Source organism: Condylura cristata, unplaced genomic scaffold, assembly GCF_000260355.1.
Source record: "Condylura cristata isolate star-nosed mole 26May11 unplaced genomic scaffold, ConCri1.0 scaffold00022, whole genome shotgun sequence".
NCBI lineage: Eukaryota > Metazoa > Chordata > Mammalia > Eulipotyphla > Talpidae > Condylura > Condylura cristata.
The window spans coordinates 25,478,975-25,491,136 of NW_004567123.1; the positions used below are offsets into that span (position 1 = coordinate 25,478,975).

Genomic DNA, 12,162 nt, shown 5'->3' on the forward strand with positions numbered 1-12,162 from the left:
GGGCGGTGGGCTGCCCGGCGCGGGCCTCGGCGCCGGCCGGGCCTCTTGACAGGCCGGAGCTCCCGACCAGGGGCGGCCGGCCGGAGGAGGTCGGCTGCCTAGGCCCGAGGCGAAGGACGCCAAGTTACAGTTTGGGGGGAGGGTGGCTGCCCCTTAACGCCGTTCCCAGGGCGCCCTCATCCCTGGGGGCGCAGGGTGGGCTAGGCCCTCGGCCGCGCGCGCTCGCCGTCCGCGAGGTTAATGTGCTTGTTGTTTCATACTCCTTCTTTTTCCTCCCCCCAGATCGAAGCGGATTTCCGATTGAATGGTGAGTGTGACCCCGACCCAAACCCCGACCCCCGGCCGCTAGCAGGCTCCCCGCGCGGGGCCCGAGCCGGGCAGAGGACAGACATGGCGTCCCAGAGACTAAGTCCCAGCTCCTCGCTCACCGGCCCCATTGTTCCCATCGGGCCGCCTGTGGGCCCCCTTTCCGGGGACCCCAGCTCCCCCAAATCGCGGGTTTCCCAAGAGGGGACAGCGGAGACCCCGCGTCGCCCGCCGCCGGGCCTCGGGCTGCCTTTCCGGGCCCGGATTCCTCCCGGGAAAGTCGCCTTGTCGACAGTCGGGACTTAGTCTCTGCGCCATTTTCTTTTTCTCTCTCCTCTCCTTTCTGTGCCTGTGTCTGTTTCTCTCCCTCCCTCGGCTCCTTCCTTGAGCTGCCCAGAAAGAGCTTTCGGCAGAGCAAAGCCATATAAATCTCAGGCCTCACCAGAGAGGAAAGGGTGGGAGGTGGAATTGTTGCTATTTTTTTTCCAAAGAGAACTTTATTTTGGGGGTTATTCCCTTTTCTACTTGTTTGTTTCCTTTTCTGCTTCTAGAATGAAAGACACCCTCCGGCAACTGGGGCTTTTTGTTTGCTTTTGTTTTTTTTTGTAAGATGTTTATGATAGGAATTGAAGCTCTAAACTAAAGCCACCCTTTGTGGAGTTCTTCATATTTTCAAATTGTTTTCCCCAAGTTGAGCTCTTTGCAAAGGTAGTATAATACTACCCTTCAAAAGTTTGCAAGTTCTCTCTAGGCCATCCAATGTAAATTTTGGACTCATGCATACTGATTTAAAAAAAGATTAAAGTATTAGAATTTTTCATTATGGCAGAGGTTCCTCAGGTAGTGGTTATTTGCTTGCTTTTTTTTTTTTTTTTTGGAAATGCAGTTTAGTGTGCTTGTCAGGACTAAAGGAAGGTAGTTGAGCATCTCCTCAACTTGGTGTATTGGCCTTTTCTTTTGGACTCTGGGGAGAAAAAGATTTTATTTATTGAAACAAAGAGTGGCCAGCATCCACCCCAGTTTCCTGTTCATTCTTTTTCAGGAACCAAGAACTTTTCCCAGATCTGTATGTTTTTGAACCCTTTTCAGCCAAATGAAGGCATTTATTCTTTTGAGTTTTTCACTTCAGTTATCCATGAAGATTCCCCAATAAAAACCTCACCCTGAACGCTTTCCAAGAGTCACACTGAATGAAAAGGTACCCTCTGTAGTTTGCTGGGAATTCCCACTAATCCTGATGCTACATAATCCTGCTCAATTTGAGTTTGAGTTCTGGGAACCTCTCTAATAGGAGAAGCTGATGAGTAGGTTTTCTGATGTGAGCACTCATAGGTCTTAAGCGTGCTCTGCTACAGCAACTTCGTGTTCAGATTTTGAAGAGGGGCATCCAGTAAGAGCTGGTACTCTACTAGGAAAATACTCAAGAGTGTAACATTTCTTGGGTACCTAATATGTACCAACCACTATGCTTAGTCCCAGAGCTGAACCTTCCCCCACAATAGTGCTCTTGTCCTCAATCCAGTCTATTGGGGGGAGACATAATTAGTTAATTACACGGTAGATGCTGGAGCATATGTATACCCAAAATGCTTTGGGAGACTGGGACTTAATTTTGTGTGGGGGTGGGGAAATTTCTCAAAGGAGGTGACTTCTTAGCTGGGTGTTGTGCAAGACTAGGTGCTGAGTGTTGGGGGTTGGAGTATTTCCTAATCACTTTTAACCTGTCAGGATTTTAGAAGAGGAGATGAGGCCCCTGCAGTTCAGAAAACCTCAGAGAACATAGATTTGTTTCTTTGAAATGTGGGAGCAAAGAAAGGTGAGATGCAAGAAGTCCTTTTGACCTCTTGGAGGAATATAGGATCTTAATACCCTCCAAAAAGTGTTTGACTATCTTGACTAGCACTGGACTGAGTAGATAGTATTATTAGTCATGAAAGAAGTTCTTAGCATGTTAACCTTTGTGGTTCTCACCTAAATTGTACAAAGAAATTATTGAATATGTATAATTATGGACTAATGTGTTAACTTATCTTTATGGTCATTTTTATGAAGCTGAACTAAACTGACTGTATTAACTTTTAGAATATGTTTTGTTCAGGTGTACCAGCAATAATTGTTTATATTTATTGAGTAACTTACTGTCTGCCAGTCATGAACCACAGCTCTTTCCCTGGATTATTTGATTTTAATTTAACCTCCTAAAGACCCTTTTGAGTTAGGTACCATTATCTCCATTTTATAGGCTTGGGTTTGTTTACTAGTTTGCCCAAGGGCAGTGAGTTGGGCACTACACAACTCAGACTTAAGCACCAGGTACATGATTCTAGTAAGAAGAATTCTACTAAGTTGAGAAAGGCAGTCAGGAAAAATTGATAGTTTGTCATTTGTTTATATTTATCTTAAATATTCTCCTTAAAGAGAAAAAAAAAATGCTGCCTCCCTACTACCCTAAGGGTCTGACACTGACACTGGAGTAATTATCTTTGCAAATATTGTCTAGAAGAAAGATGGCATGCTAGTAAGGGTGCTTGCTCTGTTAAATAGTACACTGGCAACTAGTCATTGAAGTGACTTTGACTTAAAAAAATAAAAATCTGTTTAATTATGCTTAAATGTCACTATTGGTGTTCATGTTAGGAGGAGTTTGCTTAGGTATGAGTTTAAGTCAACCTAGCCCATCTTAAAACTTTGCAAGTTCATGTATTAAAAGCAGCATTGCCTGTTGCCTGTCCTCACCCACTAAGAACTGTTTTTTGCTCTCTAGAGCGCATTTTTTTTTACAATAGCCAAAACTGTTGCTGCTTGTATAAAGTTTGGAGCGTTCAGTCAGTTCATACTCAACTGCTGGGAAAACTGGTATTTTTGAAATGTATTTTTATTTAAAATATTGACAGTAAACTAGGAGCTTGTGGAGTAGAAACCACAATCACAAGTGAAAAGGCTTCCTTTTTGAGTGTTCGTAGCGCTAACTATAGTGGGGCTGAGTCATTTCAGCACTGTGCATACTGCCTAGCTATCTGTAGGGCTGATTAATACCAACTCTGCTTCAAAGATTTGATGTGTTTGCTTATACCAGCTCTGGAATGGTAGGTTCTCTCCCAGTGTGAAGGAAGTGTGATTCTTGATTCCATCAATATTCTAAGAAACATTACATGGGATCATAATTTGACATCATCTTGTGTTGATTCTGGTTAGCTTAATGGATTCATTGGGTGGGAAAATTAAATACAAACTGCTTCTGCTGCTAACAGATAGCGTAGTTCTATAGTTCAGTGTAGTTGGGCACTGAAAGAGTTGTGGGGGTTGGAAGACTGCTGTCAGGACTAAAGATTGTTGAGCATCTCCTTAACTTGGTGTACTGACCTTTTCTTTTGTACTCTGGACAAAGATTTATCTACTTACCAGTGAAAAGTAGGAGTCAGTGAGGGTTAGCAGTATTATCTAGTTTACACCACTCAAACCATTAACTATTTCTGATACCTTTAGTAACACATAGGTTTTATTCTACCAGAAATACTGGAATCTAGAGTTTTTGAATTCTGACATGCTAGTAATCTAATAAAGACATATACTGGAAAACTGGTGATGTGGCTATCTGAAAATTCCCATCACATTTTCAAAACTGCAAACTGTTCTACACCTTCAAATGAATCTGGCATGTTTTCCTACTCAGTCTGAAAACAGTTCAGCATTGTGCTCCAGTGTTACCTTCTTTCTACTGCATTCGGACTCCTTAGGACACCTTTTCAGAATTAAAATCTCTATGCCACACTTAAGACATGAAGCAGAGTTGTTTGTTCATTGTATGTTTTTTAGATTACCAGCATATCAGAATTCATAAACTCTAGATTCCAGTGTTCCTGGTAGAATAAAACCTACGCCTTATTAAAGGAATCAGAAGTAGTTAATGGTTTGAGTGGTGTAAACTAGGTAATATTGCTAACCCTTGCTGACTCCTACTTTTCTCTAAATGAAAACTAGGAGCCCAGGCTCACCCTCAAACCTCTAGTAGTCTAGAGAAAGAATTGAGTCTTACTTTTCCTTCACATCTCTGTAAAAATGGAGAACTTGAAAGTAATATATTTGTTCTGGGTATTGGTGAATTAATTAATGCCCACTTATACAGAGTGCCAGGGATTCTTAATATGGCTCGAAGGTTGTACTCTAAAATTATGTTGTTGGGTTTTTGTTTGTTTTCAGCCTGTGTAGGGAGTGCAAGAAATGTTTGCCTTTTGAGTCCTAAATATATTAGAAAAACCTTTGTGTTATGTGTTAACTATAGTAACAGTGGTTCTCTCAGCTTGCTAATGGGATGGAAAATGATACTATTGTATTTTTTATTTTTTGGCTGTATTTCATTTTAGGAGCCTTCACATTATACTGAAATTGTGTTACATTACTTGGGTGTGGATGAAAGTGTACATCGAAACCCTTTAACATTGTTTGCCATACTTTTAGTGCAAAACAAAGCTAATTTTTTGCAAATACACAGCTGCCTACCCAGGAGTGTGATTTGTGAGGGATCACATCCTTCCTCTATGACCTAAATTGGACTTTAGTTCTAGGTTGGCTTAGGAAAATGGGTTCAAATGGAGTTACATAATTTACTTTTGAATGAGGCTATGAAATTAGTATTTGAGTGGGCTGTAAAAAAAAAAATACTTGAGAATAACAAAATATAGTCAACTCATTACATTTAGAAGCATATTAAAGTCAGTTTGGTGACTTTTCTGTGTCCTGTAGTTGGTATGATCTGACGATCTTAATGTTTTTAGCTTTGACTTTGAATAATAAGGGCAATTGGTCAGTTCAGAATTCTGCTTCTGAAGGTGCAGTGTTTGAGATGGGAGAAGTTCCTAACTGATCCTTAGGAAGTGAATGAGCCATTGTGTTAAAGAAAGCTTTTTGAATGTGTTTAAACTTTGAATAATAAAAGAACAAGTCTTTTCTATTTCCTTTGCTTGTAAATCTGAAGTTTGAGAAGCAGCTCTCTATCCCTCATGATTCCAGGCTAGTAAGCTAAGTAGGAAATCTAAAATAGAAGCCATTACAAGAAATAATTAGCATTTTGCTAACACTCCTTCCCTAAGCCACCTATCTAGGTTCACAGAGTGTGTTTTGTATTGATAGTAGAGGGCCTTGCCTGGGTGTGGTGGGGAGGTGGGGTGGAGGTGGGGAGGTGGCCTTGGCTATTAGGTGAGAAAAGGCTTATAAGGAAGCATCTATTAGATATTAGTGTTACAGGGAATGACTAATAACTTGTTGAAATGATTTAACAGCAAATCTATGTTGTATAAGATTTTTATTGTGTGTTCAAGAAAGACTCAAATATTTTTCAAACTGGAAGAGAAAAAATGCTAATTATCGTATGTGGATTGCATTATCATCAAGCCATTATCCAGAAGTGTATTAAGTCTATCTGTCATTTATGCCTCTCAATTTCAGTTAAAAAAGAGAAACTCCAAGGAAGATAGGAACCTAAAAATTAAGTTTTTAGATCCACTCACCTCCCAGTTGCCTTTACATTTATGTGCTTTTCTTGAGAATTTTTCCTAAATATATAATAAAAGTTTTTATTTACATATCTCTTCTGCTTTCCCTATCAGGTTTACAGCAGAGGTGGCAGGAGGGGAGTGGGGTGTGTGCCAGGCTGATAATTCAGTTCCTTTTTGAGCTTTTGAAGTTAACTTTGTTTCTGTGAATTTAAAGAGCAAAAGAACTCAATTCATTGGCATTCCTGGGATACACCTAAATAAGCTTCAAGGGAAGGTGTTAAATTATCAGCATTGTTGGAGAGTTTGTCTCCTATCTTGGTTGATGTAGATAGTTCCTATAAGTCCTAGGATATTCTGACATTCTTTTTTTTAAAGAACAAAAATCAGCTAACTTGCAGTCTTTTTTGTAATCACACAGTCTGACAGCAGATGCCTGAGACTTTTCTTGGGAAATGCACCCTTGCTTGTTTGGAGTTTACAAAAAAAAATCATGTTGGAGGCTAAGTCCTGCATTAGACTAATACCCCCATTTGCCACTTAATTTTTGAAAAATCCTGATTTTAATCTTGCTACCACATAAATGTGCAGATTTGTAAGCCATCATAAATACATTGCTGGTTGGTTTCAGTGGGTGTAAGTGGAGAAGAGGGAGAATGGGAAGAAATCATGCTCTTGTGTAGTAGAGGTAAAATTGAAAGAGTAGAAGTCAGAAAAAAATCTAAGTGTCCGTTCTTATTATGAAACTTGCCTTGACCACTATACTTAATTTTCTCATCAGTAAACAAGGATGATCCTTCTATGTTGCAGTAGCTATTGAGAATTAAGTATGTGCGTGAAATGAAATATTTTGAACACTAGATTTAAAGAGGCATTGGTACTCCTTTTACTGGTATTCCCTGGTATTTCAAATTGTTAATATTTTAAATCTTTACATTTACACACATTTCAATTTTCAATGCATTGAAATGCATTTACATACATCTCAATTTTCTGTGAATGGCATATAGCTAGGATTGGTTGAATCTTCACTTAGTTGAACTGTATCACTGATGTCTTCTGATATAAGCATTCATTGTAAAATAAAAGCTGATATGTCTATATCTAGCCTTGACTAATTTGGCGTAAAATGTTTATGTGGTTCTTATTTTTCTAAGGAAGAGGGGTTTTTTTTTTGTTTGTTTGTTTTTGCCCCTCCTCCCCTTATTCTAAGGTTTAGGCAAGGTGGTCATTTTTGAAAGAATATCTGACAGTAGACAAGATGTGCATAGAAGTGAAGGCACTACACTGATGTGACTGATTTCTCAGAGCTATAAACTTTCTATTACAGTTATCTAGACCTCACCTTTCAAATTTTTTAATAAATTGAAATGCCAGGTTCATTATTGGTGATTTTTATCAAATTCAGTCTGTCTCACTGCATGTTCCCCCCCCCCCAAAAGTTTCAGTTGTACTTCTTTCTCCTCAAATTTTTAAATTGAGAAGACAAAATGTAACTGAGTTTCCTTAATTTTCTATTTATTCAGATTGTTACTTAAAATAATTGATTCAATTTTCTGTGAAGTAGAAATCCTTGGGAACAAGAACAGCTTAAATAATGAAATTTAGGTATGATAATTTAGTAACAAGGTCCATGTAAACAATTGTGGATGAATATAGACATTTGGGAGATAACATCTCAGCAGAAATTTCAGTACTGGCTCACAAGTCTAGCTAAGGAAAATATTGAATTAACTTGATTGTTATTTTGGATATTGAAGAAAGTAGACTGAAATCAAGAGTTGTGTTAACTAATATTTATTAGATTAAGCCACATGGATTTTAGAGATCTTATACCATTGATCAAAAGGATTAATCAGAGAAGTATCACTATAGACTTCAGAATTAACATGGTAGGCCAAATAAAATAGTGATAAAAGTCTTAAGAAGATGAACATATAAGAACATGGTTCTTAAAATGTATAGGGAAAAAACTTCTGGGAAAGTGAATATTAATATTGTATAATTACATTGTCCTCAGTATGTGAGAATGAGTAAAATAAGGTCGGACTTAAAATTGCCTTGAAAGCTTTGGCCTTTTCCTCTTAAAATTATTTTTCTCTGATTGTATGTAAATATCTTTTGTGGGATTCAGTCTTCTTCATCCTCAAGTCAGACAACCATAATGTGGTAGACATATACTGACTCAAGGAGATTTGAATTTTAGTTTTGAGCTTCTGCTCAGTAGTTAGGTCTTTGAAAAAGTTGATCTCCAAACCTTTGTTCTTTATCTTTAAATTAGATCTAATAATCTTTAACCTTAAAAGATTGGAGGATGAAGGATTACTTCAGAAAGGTGACATTTAAAGACAAAATTTTAGTTATTACCCAATACTTTAAAAAACAAACAAACAAAAAACCCCCAAGTACCTTTTCTAGAGATTGCTTTGAGTCTTTTGTACAAATGGAATGTCTTTACTTTCTTTAAATTTGGGTGCTGTGGAATATTACCCGTGGAGGAAGAGTCGCTAGGGAGCCTGGAATGTATGATGCTGTTGCTGTAAAACAGACTGGCTCAGGAGGGTACTGACTTTGTAGTAACTTGGTCTTTAATACTTAGTGAAGAGCATAAGCACTGCTTGTACAAACTACTTTGTTTCTCAGTAAGTTAAATTGTAGTTTAAGAAATTTTGCTTGTGAATATCATTGCCCTCTTTATAATTTGGAGACTAAAGTTATGTTTAATTGCAAATGAAAAATGTAAGTTGCCATTTTCATTCATATATTCAGAAAGTAAATACTAGTTAGACACACATGAACAAGACAAACCCTTAAGACTCTCAGAATGAACACTTTGAAGCCAGTTATGTTATAAATCAGTAAGCCTCACTTCCTCTTGGGGAAGTTGAGACTCCATATTTCTCATTGGACTTCAGTACAAAGACTCCTGTCATACTGGAATGAACAGTGAAAGGGAATGGTAGTTAATGCTTTGCTAGTCAGTGAAGGAGTCCTATCTCCATTTGTTCTGAACCGTAGGAGGTGGTTTTTCTTAATGAAATTAGAAACCTGGTGCTTTCATTTCCAAAGACTCTTAACCGTTCTAGAATTTTCTTTTTAAAGGAGATCTATAAGCTCATTAATCCTTTCACCTGGAATTGAAAAAACAGTTTAGCTTTAAGTTCTGTGTATTTTTCATTATCTTATTTTGTATTGCATGAATTTTAGGAAGTACTTTTCGGGTTTTTCTGAACAGATTTGTTAGAGTGACTAAACACATTCACTTTTCTGGTTGAGCGAACCATATCACATAAATAATTTCATGTATTTGCTTGAAATACTTTAAATTCTTTAACTGAATTGTCTGAAATAGTGTGGAGTCATCATCTTTATATACTCAAACTAAAATATTAACAGTTAGAATAAGTACTTCATATCCTGGAGAACTAATTTTATAAAAGTTTAAATACATTAATATTTTTACTCCTTGATCTATGAAGTGTGCTGATACAAGTACTGTAACTAAAATTGTTAAAACAACTCAGGAAGGTGTGGAGTGCATAGTATTATATTGATCTGAATGTGAGAAAAGTGATTGAGACTAGATGTTAGATATACTGTGCCATATTCTTATATAGTATGTTTTCAGCAGAATGGATGCAAATTCACTAGTTTACTATTTAACAGCAGAAACAAAGAAACAAGAGCCATGGGTCCTTGATTGCACCTCAGAATCTACTTAAGAAAGAACACAGATTAGCCAATCTTTTGTCATTGCTTGACTTCTGTATCTAAAGCTCTCCAAATCCAGGTACCATAACTATTGAGAAGTCTTTAGCTAGCTCCCTTAGCAGTACATATTCAGGGCGCATGGAGATTTCAGTCACCGATGCCTTGACCACAAACATTACCTTTTTTTCTCCTTAAAAATCAAATCAGTTCTTACTCCCAAGTGCATTGTGATATAAAAATAGAGGAAATTTAATACTTTTACAGATGTTAGCACTACCCTAATCTCAGAATATCAGAATAGTTCTTAGCAGAAGATGCTTCTTTTCTTTGTGAGGAAATAGATTCTTGATGGGCAAATAAACTAAAAATTTTTTATATAGTTCTGAGTATAGTAACTTGGTAGAGTTTAGATAACAATGTTTATATTGAACTAATTTTTTAGTAATTTAAAGTTGCAGTGTAATATGAGGTCTGTCTAAACGTGACTAAGAGCATAATAAAGGTATATAAGACTAGTAGAGTATCAAGTAAAATCCATATTGATCGCACATGTCTAAATATGTATGCTAACAGCTGCTATTGTACGTGAGTGAAGGTAACTTTGCTAAGTGCATTTATTGGAAACTTGATTTAAAAAACAAAAAGGCTTTCTGCAGCAGTTGTTTCCCAGAAATAAAGGTTAGTGTGCATTCTTATCCCACAACTCCACGATCATGTTTTGTTCTGTTCAAGTATTCCCTTTTACCTTAGAATACCTAGTAAGTAGTCTTTAGATTTGGAGTGGTTTAGATAATCTACCGGATACCTCTCTATTTCACTTCCTACCTTTAGGAAAGCACTAATTATAAACTCCTCGAGGGTTGGAAATGTCTCAGAACCAGTTTCTTCATCATCATCCTTATCATCATCATTATTTAAGTCATAACTTTAGTCAGTTTCCTTTTCGGTGAATTCTCTAGCAATCATAAGCTAACCCCAAAGACTGAAGTAACCATTTCCCTCTGGTTTTCCTCTTTAAGCCTTTGTTTCCCTCTTCCAATTTTACATTCTTTCTGAAGAAATGTACTGAAAAGTGGGCAAGAGCACTATCTCATCCTGTATAGTCAACACAGATGTTTTCAGCAAATGTTTGAAGTTGTAAAGTTGAAAACTTAACAGTAAAATTTTTATTGTTCTCAAGTTAATAATGCATAATTTAGAAGAGCATGGTGGAAAAAGTGCTGGTCCTATGTCTACAGGTGATTCTGTAATGGGTAATGCTTTAGCATTTCCAAATGATGCTGATTAATACAGATGGTAACTACAGATCACCTTTGGAAAAACTGTTTTTTAACTCTTGGTTGGTTGAACTGTTGAATTTATAGGGCTTTCTTTTTTTTAATTCTATATTTTTTTAAAGTTTTTTTTTTTTTTTTTTAATGCATACAGTACTGAGTTACAGGCAGAGGTGCAGGGGTGAGAAAAGGCTTCACCAGATCTGACAGAGTGGGGAGCAGAACAGGCAGATAGATGAAGTACACTGCTGAAGGGAGCAGCGGGTGGGTCAGGAGAGGTCTGCTGTACCATGTGGTTCACTTCCAGGGCAGGGATCGAACACACACTAAAGCGGCTGGCTATGGCCAGCTTGTAATGCTGTGTCCTAACCCACTGCACCACTAGGGAGGGCCTGTAGGGCTTTTTAAAAGGACCAGAAATTTCCAGATCTGTTGCCCAAATTCTGGGAGTGGGTCCTCAGACTCTAGGTTTTAGCTGGGTGACATGTCAGAAACAACAGAATATTGGGTTAGGATCTGAAGTGCATCTTTGCCTTGTGAAGGTCTCGCATTTTAAAGAGAAATGAATGACAATTGAAGTTCACAGGTTCACCAACATCAGAGTTAGATAAACATGAATTCAGCTTATTAGCTGAGTGACCTTGAACAAGGCATAATTCTTGATTCTAGTTTTCTCACCTGTAAAAGTAACATTTACCTGTTACAAGTCATGTGAAAGGATAGCTAATAGTATCTAGCACTGCTATATCCCCAAACTCAACTAACTCACAAAATAAGATCACTTGATTAATCAAAACAAGTTTCTAGCCAAATTCTTTGGCTCTGATGTTATTGTGAAGCCTAGAATTAGTTTTGCAGTAATTCACTCTCTTAAGCAATTTTGTCATATCACAAGGTCCATGACTAGGCCTCATACTTATTCAATACCTGTGTGATACTTCCTTAGAGTTAAGGTGGACTGATTCATAATAGGAGCATAATAACCTAGTGGAGTGAGTTTCATGTACAGTGCAAGGCAGGCTTCTTAAAAAACATTTAGTAGGGGCCCTCCCTGGTGGCACAGCAGGTTAAAGCATAGCACTGAGAATCTAAAGCCGCTTCCTCATGAGTTCGATTCCCGCCTGCCCCGGAGGTGACCACATGGCGTGGCAGACCTCTCCTGACCCGCCCGCTGCTCCCCTCAGCAGGGTACTTCGTCGATCTGCCTGTTCTGTTCCCCACTCTGTCTCTGGTGAAGCCTCTCACCACCCCTGAGCCTCTGGCCTGTACCCCAGTTCTGTATGCACAAATAAATAAATCTTTAAAAAAAAAACCAAACATTTAGTAGGAGAGATATATTCAGGGTTACTCTTCTGTAGCTAGTCTCCAGAGAATGGCAC

General features: G+C 38.1%; 1 protein-coding gene across 1 annotated transcript in view; it reads left to right on the forward strand.

Annotated features, from left to right (window-relative positions):
- TOP1 (topoisomerase (DNA) I) overlaps positions 1 to 12,162 on the forward strand; it is a 76,448-nt gene that overhangs the window by 395 nt on the left and 63,891 nt on the right. Inside the window, exon 2 of the mRNA XM_004687385.2 lies at positions 283 to 307. Within this exon, the coding sequence (XP_004687442.1) occupies positions 283 to 307 (25 nt within the window). The remainder of the gene's footprint in view (positions 1 to 282; positions 308 to 12,162) is intronic.